The sequence below is a fragment of the Oncorhynchus gorbuscha genome, linkage group LG25 (assembly GCF_021184085.1).
Source record: "Oncorhynchus gorbuscha isolate QuinsamMale2020 ecotype Even-year linkage group LG25, OgorEven_v1.0, whole genome shotgun sequence".
Taxonomy (NCBI): domain Eukaryota; kingdom Metazoa; phylum Chordata; class Actinopteri; order Salmoniformes; family Salmonidae; genus Oncorhynchus; species Oncorhynchus gorbuscha.
The window spans coordinates 529763-557562 of record NC_060197.1 but is presented as its reverse complement, the minus strand read 5'-3'; the positions used below and the strand labels follow the sequence as shown (position 1 = coordinate 557562).

The 27800-nt window shown below is 43.9% G+C and overlaps 2 protein-coding genes across 2 annotated transcripts in view; one reads left to right on the top strand and one right to left on the bottom strand.

Annotated features, from left to right (window-relative positions):
- The first annotated feature begins 11478 nt into the window (after positions 1-11478).
- LOC124014452 (paired box protein Pax-4-like) lies at positions 11479-18479 on the top strand. Its single transcript, XM_046329441.1, has 11 exons — positions 11479-11984; positions 12074-12181; positions 12374-12504; positions 13487-13702; positions 13811-13901; positions 14013-14159; positions 14400-14482; positions 14582-14654; positions 17103-17182; positions 17381-17477; positions 17770-18479. Exons 2-11 carry the CDS (start codon positions 12148-12150, stop codon positions 18108-18110), a joined length of 1293 nt encoding a protein of 430 aa, XP_046185397.1. The 5' UTR covers positions 11479-11984; positions 12074-12147; the 3' UTR covers positions 18111-18479.
- Positions 18480-23256: 4777 nt separating this feature from the next.
- hgfa (hepatocyte growth factor a) overlaps positions 23257-27800 on the bottom strand; it is a 31729-nt gene continuing 27185 nt past the window's right edge. The window contains exons 12-15 of the mRNA XM_046327875.1: positions 26763-26900; positions 26480-26586; positions 24824-24966; positions 23257-24664 (exon numbers count right to left, since the gene is read on the bottom strand). Of these exons, the coding sequence (XP_046183831.1) occupies positions 24437-24664; positions 24824-24966; positions 26480-26586; positions 26763-26900 (616 nt within the window). The 3' untranslated portion in view covers positions 23257-24436. The remainder of the gene's footprint in view (positions 24665-24823; positions 24967-26479; positions 26587-26762; positions 26901-27800) is intronic.

The following is a 27800-nucleotide window of genomic DNA, read 5'->3' as shown; positions in this document are numbered from 1 at the left end:
AGGGGCTAAGTGGGGATGTTAAAGCTCGGAAGCCAGTGTGGCATCCAATAAGCTCTCATTGGCCCCAGAGTCATATTTGGACTGGTTTCCCCACAGCAGACTAACATGAAAACTGATGCGAGTAAGGGAAGCAGAAAAGTTCCCCATATGGCCCACCAGAGTACATGCTCCTACCGGTGAGCCTGGTCATTTACCAGGCACGAGGACACAAAATTACCAAAAGTCAATACAGACAGCTCCTTGTGCTGATCCGGTGTTGCCGTTCTCCTGGCGACAGCCCAGCCTTGCCTAGTTGCATGGGCTCGGGAAACAGTGCCTCGGCCCTCCTCGGTGACTCTCGAGGAAGGTCGGGAAATCTCGGCCACGGGACCATCGGGGACTTCCTGGATGACTCGGAGGCAAGGTGGAATCCCTGGACGTGCGAGTGAAATCGAATTTCCTCTCCATCCGTCGTTCCTGCAATCGCCCATCGATGCAGATGGTCAAAGCAATGAGGGAGTCAAAATCTGTGGGTAAGCTGCAAGCTCGTCTTTAACCTCCTCTGAGACACTGTGCAGGAACATGTCAAACAGTGCTTCCGGGTTCCACGCACTCACTGCTGCCAACGTACGGAAATCCACCGCATAGTCAGCCACAGTGCGGGCATCCTGCCGGAGCTGGATTAGCTTCTGCCAGCTTCTCTCCCGGAGAACGGGGCATGAAAGACCTTCCTCACTTCTCCCACGAACCCCTCCAGGCTCACCCATATGGCCGGCTACTGTTTCCATAAGGCGGTAGTCCAGGTAAGAGCCCTTCCAGACATCAGTGTGATGAGGTAGGCTATTTTGGAGCAATCCGAGGGGAAGGAGGAGGACTGAAGCTTGAAAATGATGGCACACTAACCTAAAAATGCCCAACAGTTGCTCAGCTCTCCATTAAAGCATTCCATAGGAGGTAACCGGGGCTCCCGGGAAGGAGCAGGTATAAATACCTGAGTTCTCTGCCAGTTCGTCTTGTTTGTTTAAGTCAACCAGCGTTTTGTGTCTCAGCTCCTGCTGTTTCCAGTCTCTCTTTTCTCGCCCTCCTGGTTTTGACCCTTGCCTGTCCTGACTCCGAGCCCACCTGCCTGAACACTCTGCCTGAGCCTGCCTGCTGCCTGGTACCGTTGCCCCACCTCTGGTTTAATGACCCCTACCTGCCTTGATCTGTCTATTGCCTGACCCTGTTGGAATAGTAAACAATTGTTTATTTCGACGTGGTCTGCATCTGGGTCTTACCTCCATACCTGATAGTACGAACTGGACCTGACTGACCCACAGACCCGGACCAGCTGCGCAATGCCATCTCCTCCCAAGGAGCCTCCATTCATAGGCACCAGGGATTGCTTTGTGGGCTGATGGACAGGTGAAACACAGACAGGTGAAACAGATCAGGGTGCGACATTTCTTCCATTTTCAGTTTTATTTACTTAGCTAGCAAATTCACATAGAGGGTTGCTGCGTTAGCTAGCTGGCTATGACTATCCAAAACAACACTGGAACTCTTCCAAGTCATGGTAAGCTTTTGGTTTTAGCAATTTTCACCCGCCGGTGTAAGTGCTATACTGCTTACTGACTGTACACTAACTTTACTGCATGATTGTAGCAGCTTTACTAATGCGTTATTTCTAATAGTTATGTTGACTATAACGTTACTTTAACTAATTTGCTGACAATGATCTTGGCTGTGTGTAGCGGTTATGATATGGTTTGGCTTGGAAAGTTTTTTTTTGCCTGGTCACATACAGCTGATGTGTTGTGCATTGAAGTCCACAAGCCAAGGGAAAGTGTGAGAAGGAATACAATGTGTTTGCTATGAAAGTGAACTGTGTTTACAAGGAATCAGGGGTGTATTGATTCTGTTGAAAATATTTTCTTAAACGGAAGCAAACGGAATGGGGATAAACATAATTAAATTTGTCCAATAGAAACTCTTGTTTGCAACTGTTGGACTAATGATTACACCCTAAATCAGATAGATGCATTGCAAGTGTGTATGGCAGTATTGAATGTGTCACTGTCTGTCCATGTGTCACCTCAAATATTTCTCTTGACCTGTTGGCACCTACATTGTAAACTTTCATTCGTAGGCCAGGTTGTAGCAACCTCATGACAGATAAAGGGAAAATTCAAGTATCATGTAGTAGCCTAGACCTATCTGTCACGAATATTACCGAAGGTGACTCCCCTTCTTGTTCGGGTGGCGCTCGGCGGTCGTCGTCGCCGGTCTACTAGCTATCGCCGATCCGTTGTTCTGTGTTCGTTTAGTTTTGTCTAATTGGTAGCACCTGTTTCTAGTTTGGTTGTTAGGATAGGGTATATATAGTCTGTTTAGCCCGCTTCTGTTTCGTGCGGGCTTGTTCGTCTGTTTTGTTGGTTGAGTGTATTTTGTTGTATTTTTGGGTTACACGCTGTCCGGTTATATTTCTGTTCATTTGTGTTTTCACTTTGTACATGTTGTGTTTCGGGACATTAAAGCGTGTTGTTTTTCCCACATCTTTGCTCTCTGCGCCTGACTCCACACCTCTTCACTCATAATTGTGACACTATCACTGTTACATGAACTGGGTGAATGGAATATTGAATGACAGTCATCCAACATGCTCTAATAGAAATAAGACCAAGCTCATGAAAAAAAACGGCACCTACCGCCACTGGTTTACATACATGTGATAGATTTTCACGTGAATTTTCAAAAAATCTGCACAAACAAAATTTGCACATTTTCCCACCATTGGTGTGTTTTCACCAAATTAACTTGTTGCAGATAAAAATCAGTGTGTGATGATGTAGTGCAAACAACATGTTCTTAAAATGTCACTGACATTAAATAACAAATGAGCTTACTCTGGTCTTGGCACATGTTGTCTAGCCAACAGCTTGCAGATACAGTGTGGGTAGACTGTGCGGGTAGGTTATAGTGTACAATAGCTAGGTTTTATTCCAATTGACGACAAATTTTCAGGCAAATATTCTAAAATCTGGATAGAAACAATATGCACATTTTCCCACCAGAAATGTGTTTCCATCAAATTCACTTGTTGCAGATTAAAGGCTGTGGTTGTAAAAATACCTTTAACGATGTGCGCTGAGAGTTGGGAAGCAAGTTCAGGGAGTGAGTGTTTTAATAAATAAACACAACATAATAAAAAAATGGAAACATGACCAATGCACAGAACTGACACAGGAACAGAAACAATAATTCCTGGGGAAGGAACCAAAGGGAGTGACATATATAGGGAAGGTCATCAGGGAAGTGATGGAGTCCAGGTGCGTGTAATGATGGTGACAGGTGTGCGGCATAAAGAGCAGCCTGGTGACCTAGAGGCCGGAGAGGGAGCACAGGTGACAGTATTGAATAAAACATCACATTTAAATGGGTTTCCATTTTTTTTTTACTCTACTGATGGTTTTATCATGACAAAAATCGGGTTTAAATAGCAAATGTGCCCACTCTGGTCTTGGCACGTATGCTCTAGCACAGTATTCCAGGGGTACGCGCAATGCCGTCGGGATATGCCAAATCAAAATGTGATTCACATTTCAAACAGTCAACTTAGTAAGGCCCACGTCCATTGAGACACATTCCAGCTCTACTGGTAGTACTGCTACAACCAGCAGTACTACACCTGCACCCGTCGATGACACAAGTCGCACATCCAATGCTAGCATCAGTAATTCTGCATTTGTTTGTTAGCCAAGCTAGCATGGACACTGACAGTTGTGAATCTTATGCAGCCGAAGAGCTACTGCCCCCTTACCCGGGAAAGCACCGAACAATAGACAGGGACGTTGGACAATCGAAGAGGCTCAATTATAATGAGAACTACATTGATTTGCGGTTCACTTATATAGGGAGTAGTGCCTTTCCTCAGCTTCAGTGTGTTATATGTGCAAAAGTACTATCTCACAACTCAATGAAACCTTCACTCTTGCGCAGACATTTAGAAACCAACATGCCAATTTGAAAAATTAACCACAGGAGTTTTTTGAGCGAGAATTAAGACGCCTTTCGAATAGTAAGACATGTATAAAACCAACAGATACCATTAATAAGAAGGGTCTAGAATCGTCTTATATGGTGAGCTACCGAGTGGCTAGGACAGGCCAGCCTCATACTATTGTGGAGGACTTAATTCTTCCTGCTGCCGCGGATATGGCTGGGACAATGCTGGGGGGAAATGTCAAAATAACTATACAGACAATGTGACAGTGACATGGCAGGAGATGTTTTGAAACAATTACTTCTTTGCATACAAGCCAGTGAATTCTATGCGTTACATCTGGATGAGTCAACAGACGTGGAGGGCCTGGCACAGCTCCTGGTATATGTCCTTTACGTTTATGGGGGGTCAATTGAGGAAGACGTCCTCTTCTGCAAACCACTGGAAACCAGGACAACAGGATAGGACATTTTTAAAGTATTGGACAACTTTGTGACATCAAATGGACTTTGGTGGTCAAGATGTGTTGGTATCTGTACTGGTGGCGCAAAAGCCATGACAGGGAGACAGTGGAGTGGAAACGCGCGTGCAAGCAGTTGCTCCCGACGCCACTTGGGTACACTGCAGCATCCACCGAGAGGCTCTTGCTGCCAAGGGAATGCCTGACAGCTTGAAATAAGTGTTGGACACTGCAGTGAAAACAGTTAACTTTGTTAAAGCAAGGCCCCTGAACTCTTGTGTATTTTCTGCACTATGCAATGATATGGGCAGCGACCATGTAACGCTTTTACAAAATACAGAAGTGCGCTGGTTATCAAGAGGAAAAGTATTGACACGTTTTTTTGTGAGACGAGCTTAAAGTGTTCTATACTGACCATAATTTTCACTTGTCTGACCGCTTGCATGATGACGGGACGCATGCACGATCTGAATCTAGGATTACAGGGACTCTCCGCAACTATATTGAATGTGTGGGACTACATTGAGGCTATGATTAAGACGTTGAAGCTCTTCTCTGTCTGCATTAACAAGGACAACACACAGGTCTTTCCATCATTGTATGATTTTATTGGTGTGCAAATGAACTCAAGCTTACGGACAATGTCAAATGTGATATAGTGAAGCACCTGAGTGAGCTGGGTGAGCAATTATGCAGGTACTTTCCCGAATTGGATGACACAAACACCTGGATTCATTATCCCTTCCATGCCCTGCCTCCAGTCCACTTAACGATATCTGAACAAAATTGCAACAAGCGGTTCTGTGAAAATGTAATTTAATCAGAGGCCACTGGCAGATTTTTGGATTGGGCTGCGCTCAGTATCCTGCCTTGGCAAATCAAGCTGTTAAGACACTGATGCCCTTTGCAACCACGTACCGATGTGAGAGTGGATTCCCGGCCCTCACTAGCATGAAAACTAAATACAGACACAGATTGTGTGTGGAAAATTATTTAAGACGGAGACTCTCTCCAATACAACTCAACATTGCAGAGTCCTTTCAAGCACTCCCTTCTCATTAACCTGTGGTGAGTTATTGTCAGATGTGTGCGTACTGGTAGCGAAGTCAGGTGCAGGAGAGCAGAGATTTGTGAACAGGCGCACACTTTATTAAGGCTAAAGTGCAAAACACGCAAAACAGTCACAAGAATTATGTTTAACAATGAACATCTTCGTGAAAAATAACACGGGAAAAACAAGCCAGTCTTGCGTGTCAACAATACACACGTAACACAAATAATCTTACACAAAGACATGATGGGGAACAGAGGAATAAATACATGTAGATTGTTTGGGGAATGAAAACCAGGTGTGCAGGGAACAAGACAAAACAAATGGATACATGAAAAATGGAGCGGCGATGGCTAGAAAGCCGGTGACGTCGACCATTGAATGATTATTATTATATTATTATTTGTGCCCTGATCCTATAAGAACTTGTGTTTAATAAATGCATCATATAGTGTGTGTGTGTTGCAGGCTTATAATGATGGCAAAAAACAACATTTGAGAGTGAGCTGACCCTGGTGCTAGAGGGGGAACGCAACTGGAGGTTGGTTGAATGTTTGAAGGGGTATGGGACTATAAAACGTTTGGGAACCATTGCTCTAGCAGATACAGTGTGGGTATAGCCTACTGCATAATGAGATTATTATGGATAAGAGCAATAATCTGTTTTTGTTGTCAAATTGCCGTCAAGCACAGGGCCGGATGTACCGCATTTGGAGCCCTGGGACACCGACTTCTTTCAGTTTTTTCCTTAACAAAGAAGCTTGAAACAAGGGAGACTCAAACCCATGGTTAGTGTACCCTGTGGATTCCTAATTAACCAACTGAGTAGTACAATACCAATAGAGGTACATGACAGCTATTGACCACAAGGTTTATTTTCCTTTATCTACGTTTCCGTAAATGCACATTGATGTGTGTAAAACTGATAAGCAAAAACGTGGGATTTTCTCATATACTGTATGCGAAAACGTGCGTTTTGAATTTAGTCTAACGTTAGTAGCTAGTATCCTGTCAAGGATACATCATGCAATATTGGCACACTACCCTTGTGACAGACCAACTGGAACAAAAGGAAAAGTGAAAATGTTTAAAATATCCCTCTAGTGGCCAAGTTGACCTATTCTAAAGGGGATCTGCACCTGCTGATTTCACCTCGTTTTTTTGGCCTGCTCCATATGAAATGATGTTGGCCATGATGGAAGACAAATGTGAGTTGGCTTGGGGGTGTGGTTGATGTGGGTGTTTCTTGGGTGCCACCACCAAGACACCCATCTGTCAGAACCTTGCCCACAGCTGTTTCCTCCCATTCAATCACAACACACAAACCTCCTGCAGGTTGAGTTCAATAACAACAGGCAGATATATGGTGAGATGCCGGAATAAGCTTTGGATTGATCAGTAGCCTACAGAGGAATATGAGAAGAAGCGCAATTGCTGAATTTACGTTAAAATATTATTTGCTTTGTAAACAACTGTCACGGCCGTCGTAAGAAGTAGACCAAAGTGCAGCGTGTGAGTGTACTTTCTGTTTATTTAGGTAAATGTCGCCAACAAAACAAAGACATGACTATGAAGCTTAACATAGGCTATGATGCCTCTAACAAAGTCAACTACCCACACTGAAATGAGGGAAAAAGGGCTACCTAAGTATGATTCCCAATCAGAGACAACGATAGACAGCTGTCCCTGATTGAGAACCATACCCGGCCAAAACATAGAAATAAAGAAACATAGAAAACAAAACATAGAATGCCCACCCCACATTACACCCTGACCTAACCAAATAGAGAAATAAAACGTCTCTCTAAGGTCAGGGCGATTATAGAAAAATAATATGTGCACAGATATTCAGATATTCTAAACTAAGTATCTTGCTAACTTTCAAATGGTCATGCCCTGACCTTAGAGAGACGTTTTATTTCTCTATTTTGTGAGGTCAGGGTGTGAGGTGGGGTGGGCATTCTATGTTTTGTATTTACAACTTTGGTTTTGGCCGAGTGTGGTTCCCAATCATAGGCAGCTGTCTATTGTTGTCTCTGATTGGGGATCATACTTAGGCAGCCCTTTTTCCCTCCTTCTGTGTGGGATCTTGTCTTTGTTCATGTGCATGCTGTTTGCACGACGAAGCTGTTCGGTCGTTGTATTGTTTATTGTTTATGGTGTACATTGAAAATGAAAAGGAAATGTTCGCTTACCACGCTGCACCTTGGTCTCCTTCTGACGACATTCATTACAAAAAATGTAGTAACAGGTCCATGTAGAATAAACAACCCTTAACATAACAATGTGCACCTTTCATCTTTCATTATCATTCCCTGCTGATACAGACACTGTGCTTATGGCAATTTTGTCTGGTAGTAAATGGGGCTACCTTGGCAAACATGTCAGAGTGGTCATACCTTCCTGTGTGGTGTCTCATATACAACAGGAGTTCCCTGATCCTGGTGCAGAATACACAGGGTTTCTCCCTCCCCATATTGACTGATACCTGATCCTGGTGCAGAATACACAGGGTTTCTCGCTCCCCATTTTGACTGATACCTGATCCTGGTGCAGAATACACAGGGTTTCTCCCTCCCCATATTAACTGATACCTGATCCTGGTACAGAATACACAGGGTTTCTCCCTCCCCATATTAACTGATACCTGATCCTGGTACAGAATACACAGGGTTTCTCGCTCCCCATTTTGACTGATACCATTCAATTCAATAATAAAAACAGACAATACAAGTAAAAGTTGTGTCTAGTAAAATGTTAATACCGAGTACCAGGTCTCTCTCCATTCAGATTAATCAGTATTAATTCCGTCTGTCATTCTGGACTTCATCATCTTGCAAGTCTCCATCTGTGGGCTCCATACATGTTTCTGTGAACACATACACACAAAGTCACTGTTCTATTACCAATGGCAGTTAGGATAGGTAATATCTGACACACAAACAGGTACTATGTTGAAGTTTGAACAGGTCAGTATAAACCTACCCAAATATGGTCTCCCCACCAAACGACTGAGGATGCCGTTTGGCAAAAGCATCTCCAGTCCATCTGTAGAAATAGGCAGAGTTGAGGCAGAGCTTATCAGTGACACACTGACTGAAAATGGTGTTGTTATTACTGGACTTGTGGGTGTGTTGAGTGTCAGGTCTCTCTGCATCTCATGCATCTGTGAAGAAATACACACAGTCACTGTTCTGTTACCAATGGCAGTTAGGATAGGTGATATCTGGCACACAAACCTATACTATATTGAACAAAAATATAAATGCAACATGTAAAGTGTTGGTTTCATGAGTTGAAATATAAAAAAATCCCAGACATTTTCAAAACGCACAAAAGCCTTTTTTCGCTCAAATTTTGTGCACAAATTTGGTTACGTCCCTGTTAACAGCTTGCGTCTGTCGATGATGTGAATGCAATGCAATGTTGGTTCTAAACCTTTTCTGACACATTAGTTTAGTGTAAGATATAATTGACTGTTTGAATATGATGGATGAAATACCTTTGTGCCTGAAGTGATGATATGAATATTTTCAAGCTCATGTGTGACATGAAGAGTGTGTGCTTCTACTATTATAACAGCTTGGGTGCCATTGTAGCAATCCAGATTCATACCATGTTCATACATTTAATGGTGTTAAGAATGAACAAGAATTCAGGAGAGAGGACCAGACTTGAACGCTACTACCTTAACTAGCCTTGAACGCAGCTCCCTTGCAACTCAACAAGCACCAGCTTCTACTCGTTGACAATCAGCCTCCACGCCAGTTTGCAACACTGCAACATCAACATATGTAAAAATGGCAGGTTTCTATGTTTTGTAGAAAAAAAAGATAAGGATAAGTGTTTCCAGTGACAGAATCAACCGATTAGTAGACAGTAGGTAGGCAATATCTACTCACAATTGGTCAAAATCACATGATGCACATTGAGGATGTATTTGGAAACACTTATCTTCCTCTACAAAACATAGAAACGCACCATTTTCACACATGTTGATGTTGGTGTGTTGCTAGAAATGCTGAATATGAAGTTGAAAAATGGTGAAGTTTCCCTTTAAACCTGACCAAACTAACATTCTGCCTCTGTTCTGCAGTGCATGTCTGTTGCACCACATTGCCTTACTAGCCTTATCAAGTGTTGCACCCCTCACCTTCTCCACCTTCTATATAGGATCTCTGACGTTCTTCCAAAGATCTCCTGGGGGGATTGGCGGCACCACAGCAGCCTATCTACCACGGCCTGATGATGATGTCTACCTGAGACTACAAGCCAAACTCTACAGAGTCCATCCCCTGGATCCTTCACCTGCAGCCCTTGGCTTCATCCCGTCCATTTAATTTCCTTAATAAATATTCTAAACCCATTTCGATGCCTGGTCCTTAAACTCGGGAATTTGAAATATTTTTTATTGACTTTGACAAGGAACACATTTACAAGTTGTTTTATTTTTTTATTTTGCTAATCATTTCACAAAACCATCCACAAGCAAACTCATGTTGCCTGCCCTCTCCATCCCAAATTGGTTGTCTGTAGGCTACAGAGAAGCATACAGTAAAACAAGTATAATATTACAAAGATTTACAATAACTTCATAATATATCAGCAATATATAGAATATATAGGGTCAAATATGTTATATAGCAAATGTAGGGTACACAAATCAGATCAAATGATTCAGTCATATTGGCATTTAAACTATACAATGATGTGGTCTCAGACGCACAGTTTTGTTTTGTTCACACAAATGATAGGCGACTTCTATAAGCATTATGTGGGGCTCAACGCTGCCTGATGTTGGCTACCATCGAAACCATTAAATGTGCTTTTGTGCTAATATTTATCGAATTGCATATTCAATTTTAACAGTCCTTCCAAGTGAGGGTAAATTGATTCTTGTCATACTTCAGTGTGTAGAAATGCGCTAGAATGAAGGCTATATGACCCCACGTTGAGACGCATGAGGGAGCTCTGTGCGCTTTGGATAGGTTTATGGTACCCTTTTACGCGGGTAAAATGTTAATGTTTCTCTGCACCTAGGGACACAAGAAAGCACACATTCACGTCGATAGAACCAAATAGAATGCTGTGTGTCATTGAGACATGGTCGATCTATGTTTAGAATTCTTCCTTATGCCGAAATGGTGAGCCCTGCGAACATTTACGCACACAAGAATGTTTAACCATTTCCGTGCCCGCAGCGTGACTGTTTTATTAACGTTGGGTTGTACACACAAAATATGCAATAAAGTACTCCAAAACAATCGGGGCATGAACTCTGTGCCGTAATAAATAAATATGTTATTTGTCTTCTCTGTCTGTTGGCAAGGATACCCTGGTGTCCAGAGCTGTTTATCAGCTATATACAATGCGTCCTCTACAGAAACTATAACCGTGCGCTAACTCGTGGGTTAATATATAATTTGGACCATATGGCATTTTAAAATCCACCCTTTATTTCAGTGGCACTTCGATCTGTGTGGACCCAGCTAATGATGCCCAATTAGTCATTAAACAGGACCAAAAGACGAGCCTTGTGTGGTTTCACATTTGCTAATATTTGCTTGTCAAATATTTTCTTTGAAACGTTTACAGCACATTGTATCTGCTGGCTGGTCAAGAGACATCTGCGACGGTTTTCCTCGTCCTTTTTTTCTAAATGAAAGTCCCAATTGGTCCCCCCACATTCGCCCTATCCGACTATTTGTTCATGCTTGAAAGAAAATGTAATAAAAGAGTCTGGATGATGGATGGATGATTTATCAGAAGCACTTTACCATATGGCAGTCGACATCGGGACAGATTTTCAAATGTTAGCTTTAAAAAAAGGATATTCGATCGGACTAATCTTAAACACTGACTTGGGAAAGGATGCTCAAGTCACGTGACCCGATACGTGTCGCTTGGAGATGAAATACAGTAAATGGAATTAACTTACCTTGGGTGTCACGTGTGAAATTCGTTTTTGAAAGTCCAAAAAGAGTATCTTCAGTAGCCCAACAGAAAACATGGAGATTGTTCTTGACACAGCATATGGTCCATCTTCAGGATACATACAGTACTGTAATATACGCATCATTGTCTAGAGAGAGCAGTGGATGCGAGCTTCCTATTCCATTATATTATGTACCTTAACAAATAGTTATCAGAAATTGAATAGCCTAACGGAATAGCCTAACGGACTAGCAAAGATGTTGACCACAACGTTGACAACAAATTTTACATTGGCACTTTATAAGGGTCATCCATATTTATATCCTATAATGTGTGGGGTTAAATATTGTGGTTCGCAGCTTGACTTCCAGACAATCGAGACTGGGTTACTTGAGAGTCAGGTACAGTAGGCCTACATGCAATATTGACATTTCTCCTATCAGACCACTACGTCATCTAGAAAAGGCTGATAGGGTATATATTTGTGAAGTCGCGCGTGATTCCTGTCAGTGGCGACCTGTGCAACAGACAGGTGTGAATTGGCATCCCCTCAGACTCCGAATATTCACATTTTACAGGTGAGGTGTTTTATGCACATTACAATCAGGTCAGTGCATTTTGGGGATGAAGTTCCTCATATAACAGTTTTTTCTCGTGTTTATCAAAGGAACATCAGCGCTGTATATTATACAGGAATTATCTTGTTGTTTCATTTGGTACGGCTCTGAAGAACCACTTGACATGTGTGGAACGAATGTGGACCTGTCAAACCATGGTAGGTCTATATTCAAACGAAGGTAGGTCTATATTCAAACGAATGACTAACTATAATGTGTTATTAGATTACTTATATCATTGAATTGAGTGGAGACATTTTTTCCAACAATATGCAAAGAAATGTTGATGCATAAAGCGGTAAAATAGGTTGAAATCTTATAAAAGCTCTTTGATTCTGTTCTATTCTAAGGGAGCGGGTGTGTCAATCAGCTTGGTGGGGTGTTTCTGAACGGGAGGCCGCTTCCAGCATATAAAAGGAGGAAGATGATCGAACTGGCATCGGAAGGTGTGCGCCCATGCGAGATCTCCAGAATTCTGCAGGTGCGTATCAGCAGGCTTATAGGAGCTCGTGTTTGCGCCCTATTCGATATTATTCGATACATGAAAAGCATAATTTATTTTATTATTAATTTAACTTAATACATTAAATAGTTGTAAAATGGTGTGCTTTCAATGATCTTCTGTGGCTGCAACAGAGTCTCACAATCAATTCTTGCATATATGTACAAAATGCATTTCAGCTAATTTCGTGCGTTTTTGTGCGTTTTTCTGGCTTATTTCATGAGAAAAGACACGAATTTATGTGCTTCTTAATTCGTGCGAAAAGACACAAATTTAACCAGTAGGCTACACACAAGCCTTTTCAACAACCATATAGACGCGATAGTTTATATTTCATTTTTGTTCTTAAACTTGATGTAGGATCAGGCAAAATCCCTTGAGTTGCGCACCTTATGCAGGTTTGGTCCTCGGTTGGTTGCCATGTGTCCATATCGAGTGGTGTGGTCATAATGTCTAGGTCCGCTTGTCAACGGATGTGGAAAGCATAGTGCAACCTCGGAGTTTGGTTTCTAGTTTTGAGTCGGTTGATCCACTTCCATCTCTGACACGTGGAAATCGGAGGGGGGAAGGGAGGGTGTGCACTCCACACATATGCGCGTAGGCCGTCCTTAGGGTGGGGGTTAGGGTTAGGTCCAGTTGGAGTTAGGGTTAGGTATAGTTAGTAGAATGGTTAAGGTTAGGGTTAAGGTTGGGGTAAGGTATATTCGCATAATATGGTTGTTGCAAAGGCTTGTGTGCCTACTGGTTAAATTCGTGTCTTTTCGCACGAATTAAGTAGCACATAAATTCGTGTATTTTCGAACGAATTGAACCGCACAAAAACGCACGAAATCTGCTGAAATACATTTTGTACATATATGCGCGAATTGGATGTGAGTCTGGGCTGGTTATTGTGCTCTGATGGTGGATATAAATCGTGCGTCAATTCATGAAAACCCAAATGTGCACTCCGCGCTGGCAGGTGTCAAATGGCTGCGTCAGCAAGATTTTGAGCAGGTACCACAAAACCGGCCTCCTGGACCCGAAGGCGACCGGAGGTAGTAGACCTCGACTCCTCACCCCCGAAGTCATCTCGAAAATAATCGAATGCAAGACGAAAAACCCAACAATATTCGCCTGGGAAATCAGAAAAAAGCTCGCGGCCGAAAGAATCTGTAAATCGGCCAAAGTGCCCAGTGTAAGTGAGATCACAAGCTACACCAGAATGATACAAAGTGTGAACAACTGTGAGGAAAATAACTATATTTTTCGATTAATTTAAGCATTATTTTCTCCTTGTTAAAAGGTATCCTCTGTAAACCGAATTCTCAGGAAAATTCAACTCGACTCTGCGATGTTGAGTGTGGAGATTTCTGCGCACCACCCCAGATACCCAGGTAGTCTGCACATCATACATCTTGATCTGGGAGAAATACACACATGTATGCCACATTCACTGTGCGCAATTTGAAAAACATAGCCATATAGTCTACTTGTATGCATTCCAGGTCTTCTAGTGGAGACCCCAACGCAGTCAGTAGTGAAGGAGAGGGAGGAGATGGAGACAGTTGAGGTGAACGAGCTCCAGCCTCCCGGGCCCCAGCATCGCAACCGCACCACCTTCACCCTGGTGCAGTGCAGAGTGTTAGAGCAAGGTAGGCCTGTTCAGTACTGTACTTTAGGCAGAACAATGTCCTACTTTTACTTCGACAACTGTTTATGTACATTTAGGCTGTGTGTTTATGTGGAGTGGATACATTAATGATGAGGCTTAAACGACTTAGACTTCTTCCTATTTCAACAAGGCTTGTTTTAGAACAGTTGGACAAGTTGTTATCCTTTTAAGCTTTGAGTGCTCTCTCTCTCTCTCTATTTCTTCCTCCCAAACGGAGCAGAATTCACACAGAGCCACTATGCAGACATGTTCACCAGGGAAAAACTGTCATCTGAGATCCAACTTCCAGAGGACACCATCAAGGTTACACGACACAAACTATGCATACAACCTATGTCATTTCCTGTAAAAGTACCTGTAATACTGAGCTACACCTGTTGTAATTGCCATTCCCCTTTGAAGGTGTGGTTCTCAAACAGAAGAGCAAAATGGAGGAGGGAAGCCAAGTATAAGAGCAGTGTCCACGGAGCACATAGTGAGTGTGTGTATTTTTGTTTATTATGGATCCCCATTTGCTGCTGCCAAGGCAACAGCTACTCTTCTTTGGGGTCCAGCAACATTAAGGCAGTTAAAAACTATTAAAAATATTACATTACATTATATTTAATAACACTTTTCACAACACATTAAGTGTGTTCCCTCAGATACTACTCTGCAAGCACATCTCTACAGTACAAAATCCATGTGTATGTGTGTGTAGAGTGTGTGTCTTATCATGTGTGTGTGTGTGTGTGTGTGTCTCTTCACAGTCCCCGCTGTTCCTTAAGGTGTATTTGTATCTGTTAAAAAACAAACAGATTCTTCTGCTTGTATCTGTTACCCGATGTGGAATCAGGTTCCACGTTTGCCAATTGGTTGTGCAGCCAGACGTTTTTGCCATTCCTTTTGCCTCATTCCTCTAAACCATAAAATGTTTCAATTCATCAATCCACAGGGACTTAACCGTTTTTACAGTCACTTTCTTAATGTGTCCATGCTTATTAGTAACTGGAAAAATCTATTTCATAAATGTGTCAAGTGCAGCGTCTGGTTGCTCCTCAATACACTGGCATTACACTGGGGTAGCAGGTAGACTAGTGGTTAGAGCGTTGGACTAGTAACCGAAAGGTTGTAAGTTTGAATCCCTGAGCTGAGAAGGTAAACATCTGTTGTTCTGCCCCTGAACAAGGCAGTTAACCCACTGTTCCTAAGCCATCATTGAAAATAATGGCTGACTTGCCGAGTTAAATAAAGGTAAAATAATTACACACCACAGACGAACAAATATTCTTCACATCAACAACAGAGGAATCACTACAACACTTCTTGTATGACCTCTCATAAAGTATATTAGGCCCAGCCTTCAAAACTTTGGTTTTCCTAGATATGGCTTATATATTGTGATGACTACATACAATGGATTTGGATAGAGCTTTAAAGCACATTTCTGCTGCATTAGTAAACATGTGATCAATACATGTTGCTGATTTCATTCCTGTGCTGTTTGTAACTACCATGGTAGGATAACTGATAACCTGAACCAGGTTGCAGGCACTGGTTGCAGTTTGAAGCTTTTTCTTGAGTGGGCAACGTGATGAAAGCCAGTCAATATTTAAATCACCCAGAAAATGTACCTCTGTTGGTATCACATACATTATCAAACATTTCCCACGTTATCCACATACTGACTGTTAGCAGTTGGTGGTCTATAGCAGTTGGTGGTCTATAGCAGTTGGTGGTCTATAGCAGTTGGTGGTCTATAGCAGTTGCTGGTCTGTAGCAGTTGCTGGTCTGTAGCAGTTGGTGGTCTATAGCAGTTGGTGGTCTATAGCAGTTGGTGGTCTATAGCAGTTGGTGGTCTATAGCAGTTGCTGGTCTGTAGCAGTTGCTGGTCTGTAGCAGTTGGTGGTCTATAGCAGTTGGTGGTCTATAGCAGTTGGTGGTCTATAGCAGTTGGTGGTCTATAGCAGTTGGTGGTCTGTAGCAGTTGGTGGTCTATAGCAGTTGGTGGTCTATAGCAGTTGGTGGCAGTTGGTGGTCTATAGCAGTTGGTGGTCTGTAGTTGGTGGTCTATAGCAGTTGGTGGTCTATCAGTTGGTGGTCTGTATAGCAGTTGGTGGTCTATAGCAGTTGGTGGTCTGTAGCAGTTGGTGGTCTAGCAGTTGGTGGTCTATAGCAGTTGGTGGTCTATAGCAGTTGGTGGTCTATAGCAGTTGGTGGTCTATAGCAGTTGGGGATCTATAGCAGTTGGTGGTCTATAGCAGTTGGTGGTCTATAGCAGTTGGTGGTCTATAGCAGTTGGGGATCTATAGCAGTTGGTGGTCTATAGCAGTTGGTGGTCTATAGCAGTTGGTGGTCTATAGGTTGGTGGTCTATAGCAGTTGGTGGATCTATAGTTGGTGGTCTATAGCAGTTGGTGGTCTATAGCAGTTGGTGGTCTATAGCAGTTGGTGGTCTATAGCAGTTGGTGGTCTATAGCAGTTGGTGGTCTATAGCAGTTGGTGGTCTATAGCAGTTGGTGGTCTATAGCAGTTGGTGGTCTATAGCAGTTGGTGGTCTATAGCAGTTGGTGGTCTATAGCAGTTGGTGGTCTATAGCAGTTGGTGGTCTATAGCAGCAGTTGGTGGTCTATAGCAGTTGGTGGTCTATAGCAGTTGGTGGTCTATCAGTTGGTGGTCTATAGCAGTTGGTGGTCTATAGCAGTTGGTGGTCTATAGCAGTTGGTGGTCTATAGCAGTTGGTGGTCTATAGCAGTTGGGGATCTATAGCAGTTGGTGGTCTAGCAGTTGGTGGTCTAGCAGAATTGGTGGTCTATAGCAGTTGGGGATCTATAGCAGTTGGTGGTCTATAGCAGTTGGTGGTCTATAGCAGTTGGTGGTCTATAGCAGTTGGGGATCTATAGCAGTTTGAGAGAGAGAATAACAGTTCACTTTTCTTTCTAAAGCTTCATTTCTGAGGAACCAAAAGAACAAAGATTTCCCTGCAGTGAATTCGATGACAACAACCAACTCAATGACTCAACAGGTACATAAACAAGCTAAGCCCCCTGAAACATGCAGCATTTCAGAAGTTTTAACACCATATTGTTATGCAAATTGAGTATATACCGCTACAATTAAAAACAATGTGTAGTTAAGTGTTAATAACCTTGTAGCAAGTTACCAGCTGACTAACTAAATGTTATGTTTATCTTGTTTGTGGTGTCATTTCAACTGTGTTTAGACTCACTGGGGTCAGAGGGAGAGTTTGGGAGTACAGTTTGACACTTCATGCTCAGAAATCTCCCAGAGATATGGTCCAGCTACTACAATAGAGAGAGGTGATTAAGCGTTTATTATGTTTGTCTATAAGAAGGGGCAGAGCCCTTCTTCTGGAGAGCCACTTACCATGCAGGTTTATGCTCCAGTCCTGCCCTAACTCAGCCAACTCCACAAGTCAACTACTCAGTTTCTCAAAGAGAGCTTAGCAGGTGTGTTATAGCAGGGCCGAAGGAAACTCCTGCACATTCACCAGAGTTCCAGGATAATTGGCCAACCCTGTTTTAACCATTTCAGAGATGTACCTTTAAAACACAATGAGTGGAGTGAATGAATGTACTACCTCACCTACAGGTATAGGAGGAACAGAAGTGTTGGGCTATAGAGGCATCTCCATTCCGCTTCCATCCTCAGCATCTCAATACTCAGGCAGCACCACATTCCCATTGGTCCATCCCCAGGACGAGAGGACTCCATCGGCTCACCATGCAGAGAGATTCATTTTCCCATTGGCTCATCATTACACAGACCTGAGGACAGTCTTCCCATTGGCTCATCAGACTGAGAGGATGGGACATTCACTGAACTATCATTGGGATGATGGGTCAGATTTCCAATTTTCTCATCACCAAACAGATGAAAGGATTCTATTGGCTCATCACAGGGAGAGGACTGGTGGTCCATTGCTTATATGACAGAATGTCTCTTCCCTTTTCTCGCATCTGTGAATGTCAGAGCCAAACATTCTCACACACACACACACACACACACACACACACACACACACACACACACACACACACACACACACACACACACACACACACACACACACACACACACACACACACACACACACACACACACACACACACACACACACACACACACACACACACACACCTATGGCTCTGCTGATTACTACTGGGCAGGGTATGCAATAGAGTGGGTACAGAGACATTCCAATCGTGACCTAATGTGTTTAAAATGACATTTCTACAGGCTATTGCAGCATATCTCAGTGAAATGTATGACTTTTTCTGTTTTGAAAAGTATTTTCAGTAATAAAAAGCGAGTTTGTAATAGTTGTTATTAGTCCTTTGTTGATATACCCACTGAATTGTATCATATCAACTCTGAAGAGTTGAGAGACTACCATCTTTAGGCAGGAGAGGGAGACAGAGTCCTATGGATACATTATTTCTCTCGCTGCCAGACAAGTTAATCAGCTTGTTTGAGGGGATCAGTTTGGGTGGACACAGAATCGCTAATCTTGATCACATAATGCAAAGTTATTTTGGATGCAAGATGCTTGGTAGATCAGTGATTCTGCAATGCAATCCATCTCAAACACACACAATCTCTCTGAGAGAAAGAAGAATACTGACAGTGCGGTATCTCTTTTCTGTCAGTGCTCAGTATCGCCACAAGAAAGAGTCATACCCTGAGACCCAGACTAAGGTATCCTTGGGGGCCAAGACTATGGTATACCCTGGGGGCCCAGACTACGGTATCCCTGGGGGCCCAGACTACGGTATCCCTGGGGGCCCAGACTACGGTATCCCTGGGGGCCCAGACTAAGGTATCCCTGGGTACCAAGTCTATTGTGTAGACTTGGGCCCAGCCTACGGTATCCCTGGGGGCCAAGACTATGGTATACCCTGGGGGCCCAGACTACGGTATCCCTGGGGGCCCAGACTAAGGTATCCCTGGGGGCCCAGACTAAGGTATCCCTGGGGGCCCAGACTAAGGTATCCCTGAGGACCCAGACTAAGGTATACCTGGGGGCCCAGACTATGGTATCCCTGGGGGCCCAGACTAAGGTATCCCTGGGGACCCAGACTAAGGTATCCCTGGGGACCCAGACTAAGGTATACCTGGGGGCCCAGACTAAGGTATCCCTGGGGGCCCAGACTATGGTATCCCTGGGTGCCCAGACTAAGGTATCCCTGGGGGCCCAGACTAAGGTATCCCTGGGGGCCCAGACTATGGTATCCCTGGGGTCCAAGACTATGGTATACCCTGGGGCCCAGACTACGGTATGAATGTCTGTTGCTCCGACTAAGTTGTTACAACAGTGATTCTGCTAATCAAGGTCCTAGTGAGCAGCTAATTGGTAGAGTCAGGTGGGTTAAATTATCATTGGAGCGATAGTCTGAAGGAGGGTAGTTCTACAGGAGGAAGAGTGGGCATCTCTGCTGTACTGCATCCCCTCCACTGGAAACGTGAACCAAAAGAGTTGCCCAAAAACACTCAAAGCCAAGAGACCGTTGTAGTTACGTGAGGTTTTCCAGTGGCTCTTTTTGAATGAATCTTTCCTCGATTACCCACACCCTCTCTGAAAATGTATTGAGGTTGAGCAGGCGAGGAGATGTCTGAGAAATGGCAGAAAGATGAGTTGAGATAGAACCATTAGCTCAGAGAGCGATCCAAGTTGAGTTTTGAAGATGGCCTTGTCTTGTAGGCTTTGGAAGGGAGCAGACATACTTCAGCACGGTGGCTGAGCACGATCAACACATAAACACAACACAGGGTCTGAGCATAAACTCCACAGCACTACTTACATATTTCTGAGGTCACTGCAACAAGCTTTTAAATGCCATAAATCATCATGGTTGATTGTTTGATTAAGGTTATTGCAAGAGGATCCCATTGTGTTTACAATGTTGCTCTTGCTTTTGGGAATAGTCCAGCGCAAGGTTCACAAATTCCTTTTCGTATGCTTTCCCATTAAGATTCTTCCATTGTTTTTTTTTCCAGTAGTGGAAAAAGTACCAAATTGTCAAAGTAATGATACATTAATAGAAAATGACTCAAGTAAAAGTGAAAGACACCCAGTAAAATGTTACTTAAGTAAAAGTCAAAATGTATTTGGTTTTAAATATGCTTAAGTATCAAAAGTAAAGGGAATTGCTCAAATATACTTAAGTATAAGAAGTAAAAGTATAAATAATTTATATTAAGCAACCCATTTTCTTGTATTTTGATTTATTTACGGATAGCCAGTGGCACACTCCAACATCATTTACGAACAAAGCATGTGAGTTTAGTCCTCCAGATCAGAGGCAGCAGGGATGACCAGGGATGTGCTCTAGAAAAGGACATGAATTAGACCATTTTCCTGTCCTGCTAAGCATTCAAAATGTAACAAGTACTTTTGGGTGTCATTCATACCGTAATCTGAAAATGTATGGCGTAAAACGTACATTATTTTCTTTAGAATGTAGTGAAGTAAAGTTGTCAAAAAAATAAAGTAAAGATACCCCCAAAAACAACTTAAGTAGTAATTTCATGTACTTCACACCACTGTGAATTTACCCAACAGACAAATCTTTTAAATGGATTTATTTCCCAGAAGCACCAGACGTGACCTATTGACTGTTGGGCTGTTAGTCCGGCAAAAGCGGGGGAAAAAGCTATTTCACGTCCCGTTACGATGAGGCACAAAGCCTTGGGGTTTGTTCGTGACAAGCAACCGCGGATGAGGCTGAGGTCAGCGCTGACATGTCGGCCATTTTCTCCTCAGCACTGAGGGGTCATGTATCAAATGAGAACCCCACATGACGGAGGAAGCATGCCACGGTGTCTAGTGTTGCCCAATTGCTGTCTAAGCGTGAACTGAACATCTCTAGCGCTGCCCAAACGTTATGTAAGCGTTAACCGAACGTTGCCGCTCATCCTCTGGTCAGGAACTGGGTCATGGTGGACGGTGGCCATCCAAAACCCATAGACTGAGGTCTTATTGATATGATTGACATGGAAAGTGGGAAAATAATACCCAGAGTAAGAACTTGACCCAGAATATCTTGAATTGTGCTCAGAGGGTATGCGTTGCAGAAAACTGTATTGCTGCAAGAATCTTTGTCTGAAGGTTTACTTTAGGAGAGTGACAGACAGACAGACAGACAGACAGACAGACAGACAGACAGACAGACAGACAGACAGACAGACAGACAGACAGACAGACAGACAGACAGACAGACAGACAGACAGACAGACAGACAGACAGACAGACAGACAGACAGACAGACAGACAGACAGACAGACAGACAGACAGACAGACAGACAGACGAAAAGAGTGAAACAAGCTGTAATTTACACTGTAAATATAATATTAAAACGTGAATATAACAAAATCTTATAGTATATAATATTAAGACCCAACCCGACCCTTTAAAAATAGCAGCTGTTATAGAGTTTACAGTATACAAGTTTATGAACAGAGTGACCATATATAGTAAAAAAACTATGTAAATAAGACATTGGAAGTGGAAAATAGTTTTTTTTACACACACTACTTTACATCCTATTTACATAACAGTAAAATACACTCACAGGTCTCTGCGCCAATTCTATTGTACACTATTGATTCCTGTCCACCTAAAAAAGGCACTGAACAGGTCAAATACTGTGACATAGGTTAAACTAACACACTGAATATTTTAGGATATAGAAATTGCGTGAAATTCTAAGTCTTCTTAGGGGCCCAGTTTGAAGAGATCATTAGTCATACAGACACATCTGCTTTCTGTGATTATAAAAAATGATGTCATGACTGGTTTTCAGCACTGAAAGAAAGCTATTATTACATTCCCCTATGTCACTACACTTACTGCATGTCAGTATTGTTAAAAGACAAATGACTGACAAAGTGGTATGTTTTGGAACACAACCCCTACGTTTGTTTTGGAACACAACCCCTACGTTTCATGTAAATCCGTATGGCCATTCAGTGTACCTCCAATAATAATGATTGACACACTGAGTTTAGAACATGTATCAAATAAAAAGCCGCCATAATCTTCACCTCTTCTATTAGCGAGACGTGGCGCTTTGTCGACGTCAATCGCTGGCGCCCTCTCACGAGGGCCAGATGTATACAAATAAATAAATAGACTGCACACTACGTTCTAATCCGTTTAAATAGAAAACACAGTGCAGAGAAGAAGCATCTCCACTGACGTCTGGTGTGAGTGAGCCAAGGAAAGGCCCAGATCTATAAGACCTATTAAATAACACAGAGTGCCAGAAATACACTCAATAAGAAACATCTAAATGTGTACTCTGACCACATAACGCACACACAGCCCACCAGGGGCTAGTGTAGAGTTCCCTCAAAAACTGGAGACATGTTAGCCATGTAGGCTAACTGCTAACATTTGGCTAAGTAACTGTTAGCATTAGCATTAGTTAGGTAATAGTTACTGAACAGTCTTTCCAAAAACAACCACTTGGTGAATGGTGAGAGTTAGGACCTGTCTAGAAAGAACCTTTTGCTCATAGCCGCAAGCTAATAGCTCTACTCCCCAGGTACTGGTGTAGAGCAGTGTATACCAACTCCAGTCCTCAAGTATCCCCAACAGCACACATTTTTGCTGTAACCCTGGACAATCCTGATTCAACTCGAGGTGGGCTTGATGAATAGCTGAACAATTTAATCAGGTGTGCTTGTCCGGGGCCACAGCAGAAATGTGTGCTGTTGGGGGCACTGGAGGGCTGGAGTTGGGGTGTGGAGGACTGGGGGGGTGTTGGGGGCACTGGAGGGCTGGAGTTGGGGTGTTGGGGGCACTGGAGGGCTGGAGTTGGGGTGTTGGGGGCACTGGAGGACTGGAGTTGGGGTGTTGGGGGCACTGGAGGGCTGGAGTTGGGGTGTTGGGGGCACTGGAGGACTGGAGTTGGGGTGTTGGGGGCACTGGAGGGCTGGAGTTGGGGTGTTGGGGGCACTGGAGGGCTGGAGTTGGGGTGTTGGGGGCACTGGAGGGCTGGAGTTGGGGTGTTGTTGGGGGGTGTTGGGGGCACTGGAGGACTGGAGTTGGGGTTGTGGAGGGCTGGAGGGGTGTTGGGGGCACTGGAGGACTGGAGTTGGGGTGTTGGGGGCACTGGAGGACTGGAGTTGAGGTGTTGGGGGTACTGGAGGACTGGAGTTGGTATACACTGCTCTACACCAGCACCTAGGGAGTAGGGCTATGAGCTTACGGTTATGAGCTAGAGGTCGTTTCTAGACAGGTTTTAACTCTCACCATTCACCAAGTGGTAACTTCTGAATGACTGAACTTCTAGCCATTACATCATGCGCCCTCAACGTGACCCAGTAGCCACGGACCGTACCATGTCCTGTCTGGATCTCTCCTCGCATGGCTCTGGTTTTGGTTCTGATCAAATTCAAGTATTTTCCAGGAGACAATACTGAGTCATCCACACCATTCCTATTGTCTTGTGGGCGGAGTGAGAGAACGAATCAAGTCACCCCTCTTTATGGCTTAAGAGTATTCATATATTTCACCCCAAAAAAATAATCTTTCCATGTCCTAGAAACTATTGTTTAGAAATGTTATTAAAGCTAATGCCTCAATCACAAAGACAGCGTCAATACATTTTGGTACACCAGAAATACATTCATTTCCAATGGAACGCTGCGTTTGCCTTGCAGCATTGCGTTGCAGAGGCAGTTGCAGTGTGTTCTGTGTGGTGCATACCTTGGATTTATCAAGGTATGCATCACATCGTACGCATAGACAGCTTGACAGAAATGGTAGCAGAAGGGGAATGTTGAACTTTTCTTGCACACAATCCAAATGATGCTAGGTACTACTTTGCGTATTGACGCTATCAGTGTGATCAAAGCTTAACAACCTGGTCCTGCATTAATCAATGTGCATATTATAAAATCCTTCATATCCTTTTCAGCCTCTCTGAACATGTATTCCCAGCCTCTGAACATCCCAAAATATCTCTTCCATTCATGGTGTTTTTCCCCTCCCAAAACTGAGGCGACATCCAGCCACGAACCACTAACATGGCTACTTCCCATAAAGTCAGTTTCCTCATTCTTACATCTCCCAACCGTCTTGTTAGTTAGGCATCCTCTGTTGGAGAGATCATTCTCCATCCTCCAGGCTTGTGGTCAGTCCTGAATGCTCCACCCCTCCTCTTGCAGGCTAGTGGTACAGCCCTGAATGACCACCCCTCCTCTTGCAGGCTAGTGGTACAGTCCTGAATGCTCCACCCATCCTCTTGCAGGCTAGTGGTACAGTCCTGAATGGAGCGGTTTGGTCTGTGCTTCTTCCAGTAGTTTTTCCTCCAACCTGGAGTAGTGTATGAAGACTTTGTGGATCCACCCCGAGTAGTAGGCCACATTGACGAAGATGGCGGGCCGCCGGGCCAGGGCACAGCCCCGGCCGTGGATGCTCACGCCCACGATGACTTTGCTCTCTCGCTCCTGACACACCAATGGGCCACCGTAGTCTCTCTGTGAGGGACAAACCAATAGCAGGTTAGCGTGGTGCTCATGCAGCCAATCAAAAGGCATTATGGTAGATATACTAATAGCTTGAATTAATAACTGAGTCACACAATGTCGAGTCAATGCATGTTTCAGATCATTTAGAGTAATGTTTAAGACGCTCACCTCACACACTCCCTGGTCTTTCCTGCCCCCGGCACACACTTTGCTCTCGGTGACAGGCAGGGTTTTGTTGTGGAGCTCAGAACACCAGTCGTTGCTGACCATGGGCAGACTCACAGCTTTCAGTGCCCCCTCATATCCTGTCCCTGAACAGGAAGTAGCCGGAAATAAAGCAGGAAACAGTCAGTCTACTGTCCAAACACCATTTCACCATGTTCCAAACCTATAACCCTAGACAACATGTTTGTCTATATGGTGTCATTGTGGGGGACTTTACTCACACATTCGACACATGATTTCCTAAGGCCTCTTTTCCAAATATCATGGATCTCTTGATCCAATACCCCCCAATCTCTTCCCCATACCATAGCATGAAACAGAGGTCATACAGAATACACTTAGTGGCCAGTTTACTAGGTACACCCATCTAGTACCGGGTCAGAACCCTTTTGCCTCCAGAACTGCCTAAATTCTTTGGGGAATTGGAAACATTGCTCAATTGGTATCAAGGGACCTAAAGTGTGCCAGGAAAACAGTCTCCACACCATTACACCACCACCACCACCCGCCTGTACCGTTGACACCAGGCAGGATGGGGCCATGGACTCCTGCTGGTTAGGCCAAAACCTGACTGTGCCATCAGCATGACGCAACAGGAACCAGGATTCATCTGACCAGATGATGTTTTTCCACTCCTTATTCACCAGTGTTGGCGATCGCGTGCTCACTGGGGACGTTTCTTCTTGTTTGTTGTTTGTTGCACCATTCTCAGTAAACCCTAGACACTGTTGTGGGTTAAAAGCCCAGGAGGCCAGCCGTTTCTGAGATGCTGGACTTGGCACGCCTGGCAACAATCATACCATGCTCAAAGCCGCTTTGGTCACTCGTTTTGCCCATTCTAACGTTCAGTCAAATAGTAACTTTATATAGCAAGCCACGGCCACGTGACTCACTGTCTGTAGGAGCAAACAATTTTCGTGAATGGGGTGGTGTACCTAATAAACTGGCCATTGAGTGTATATAGATAATAAGACACCACACAGGGATAAGACACCACACAGGGATAAGACACCACACAGGGATAAGACACCACACAGGGATAAGACACCACACAGGGATAAGACACCACACAGGGATAAGACACCACACAGGGATAAGACACCACACAGGGATAAGACACCACACAGGGATAAGACACCACACAGGGATAAGACACCACACAGGGATAAGACACCACACAGGGATAAGACACCACACAGGGATAAGACACCACACAGGGATAAGACACCACACAGGGATAAGACACCACACAGGGATAAGACACCACACAGGGATAAGACACCACACAGGGATAAGACACCACACAGGGATAAGACACCACACAGGGATAAGACACCACACAGGGATAAGACACCACACAGGGATAAGACACCACACAGGGATAAGACACCACACAGGGATAAGACACCACACAGGGATAAGACACCACACAGGGATAAGACACCACACAGGGATAAGACACCACACAGGGATAAGACACCACACAGGGATAAGACACCACACAGGGATAAGACACCACACAGGGATAAGACACCACACAGGGATAAGACACCACACAGGGATAAGACATAACACAGGAACAGTCATGTAGGGCAGTACCTTTGGTCTCTCCCCAGCCGTACATGAGACAGTTGGTTCCGTCTGTGACCCCACAGCCTGCTACTGGGAGCTGGATGGTGAAGGCATGCTCAGAGAGAGGGGCAGGCCTAGGCGTGGACACATAAACACATGAATGAATAAATAAATGGTTGCTGTGCCTACAATGCATGATTGAGAAGGAATTAATGGATGGATTGATTGATTATATTTTTAACATTTATTTGACCAGGTAAGTAAAATGGCTGACTGACTGTCTCACTGAATGAATGAATGCTATTCTTACTTGGCCAGTTTGAGCAGGGCCAGGTTGGATCCCTCCGGGCCACAGACCACGTGTGCGATGCGGAGCCGGGGGTGGTTGAGGGACGAGTTGAGGTGAAGGAGGCCCACCTGTACACTGTACTCACTCAGGTCTGGAACACTGAGGACCAGAGACAACTGTCAGACACATTCCAAATAGGGTTGACCACACATTGACCAGTCAGTATAAACTGAACATAGTATAAGAGGTATACGCTGAAGAAAACATTGGCCACAGCTTGTATAAACACTATAATACATAATATAATGTAATACAATACTGCAGTATTGTACTCTATTCTCTGTATGAACACGTATCATTGGCCACATACTAACCACAGCTACCAGCATCACTAAACTGACACTAGACTATAGAACGCCTCAGAATGCACTCTACAAACTCACTCAATCTGGCTCCTCAACTAACTGTGTTCAACGACCCACATACAGCACATTGCATAGTCAGCAACAAGCTACTGAACTAATGTTGATGCCAATGGCCACAGTCTTGATGGAAGCAAGGTTCTGTAATGTCGGCATGAGGAGTACAGCTAAACCACTCACTAGGAGTACAGCTAAACCACTCACTAGGAGTACAACTAAACCACTCACTAGGAGTACAGCTAAACCACTCACTAGGAGTACAGCTAAACCACTCACTAGGAGTACAGCTAAACCACTCACTAGGAGTACAGCTAAACCACTCACTAGAGTACAGCTAAACCACTCACTAGAAGTACCGCTAAACCACTCACTAGGAGTACAGCTAAACCACTCACTCGGAGTACAACTAAACCACTCACTAAGAGTACAGCTAAACCACTCACTAGGAGTACAGCTAAACCACTCACTAGGAGTACAGCTAAACCACTCACTAGGAGTACAGCTAAACCACTCACTAGGAGTACAGCTAAACCACTCACTAGAGTACAGCTAAACCACTCACTAGGAGTACAGCTAAACCACTCACTAGAGTACAGCTAAACCACTCACTAGAAGTACCGCTAAACCACTCACTAGG

What these genes read in the sequence shown, in the direction of transcription:
- LOC124014452 (XM_046329441.1), top strand. Translation starts at nt 12,148, where the DNA reads ATGTGTGGAACGAATGTGGACCTGTCAAACCATG. An exon ending in TGTGGACCTGTCAAACCATG is followed by an intron (nt 12,182 to 12,373) that starts GTAGGTCTATAT and finishes TTCTATTCTAAG; the next exon opens with GGAGCGGGTGTGTCAATCAG. An exon ending in AGATCTCCAGAATTCTGCAG is followed by an intron (nt 12,505 to 13,486) that starts GTGCGTATCAGC and finishes CCGCGCTGGCAG; the next exon opens with GTGTCAAATGGCTGCGTCAG.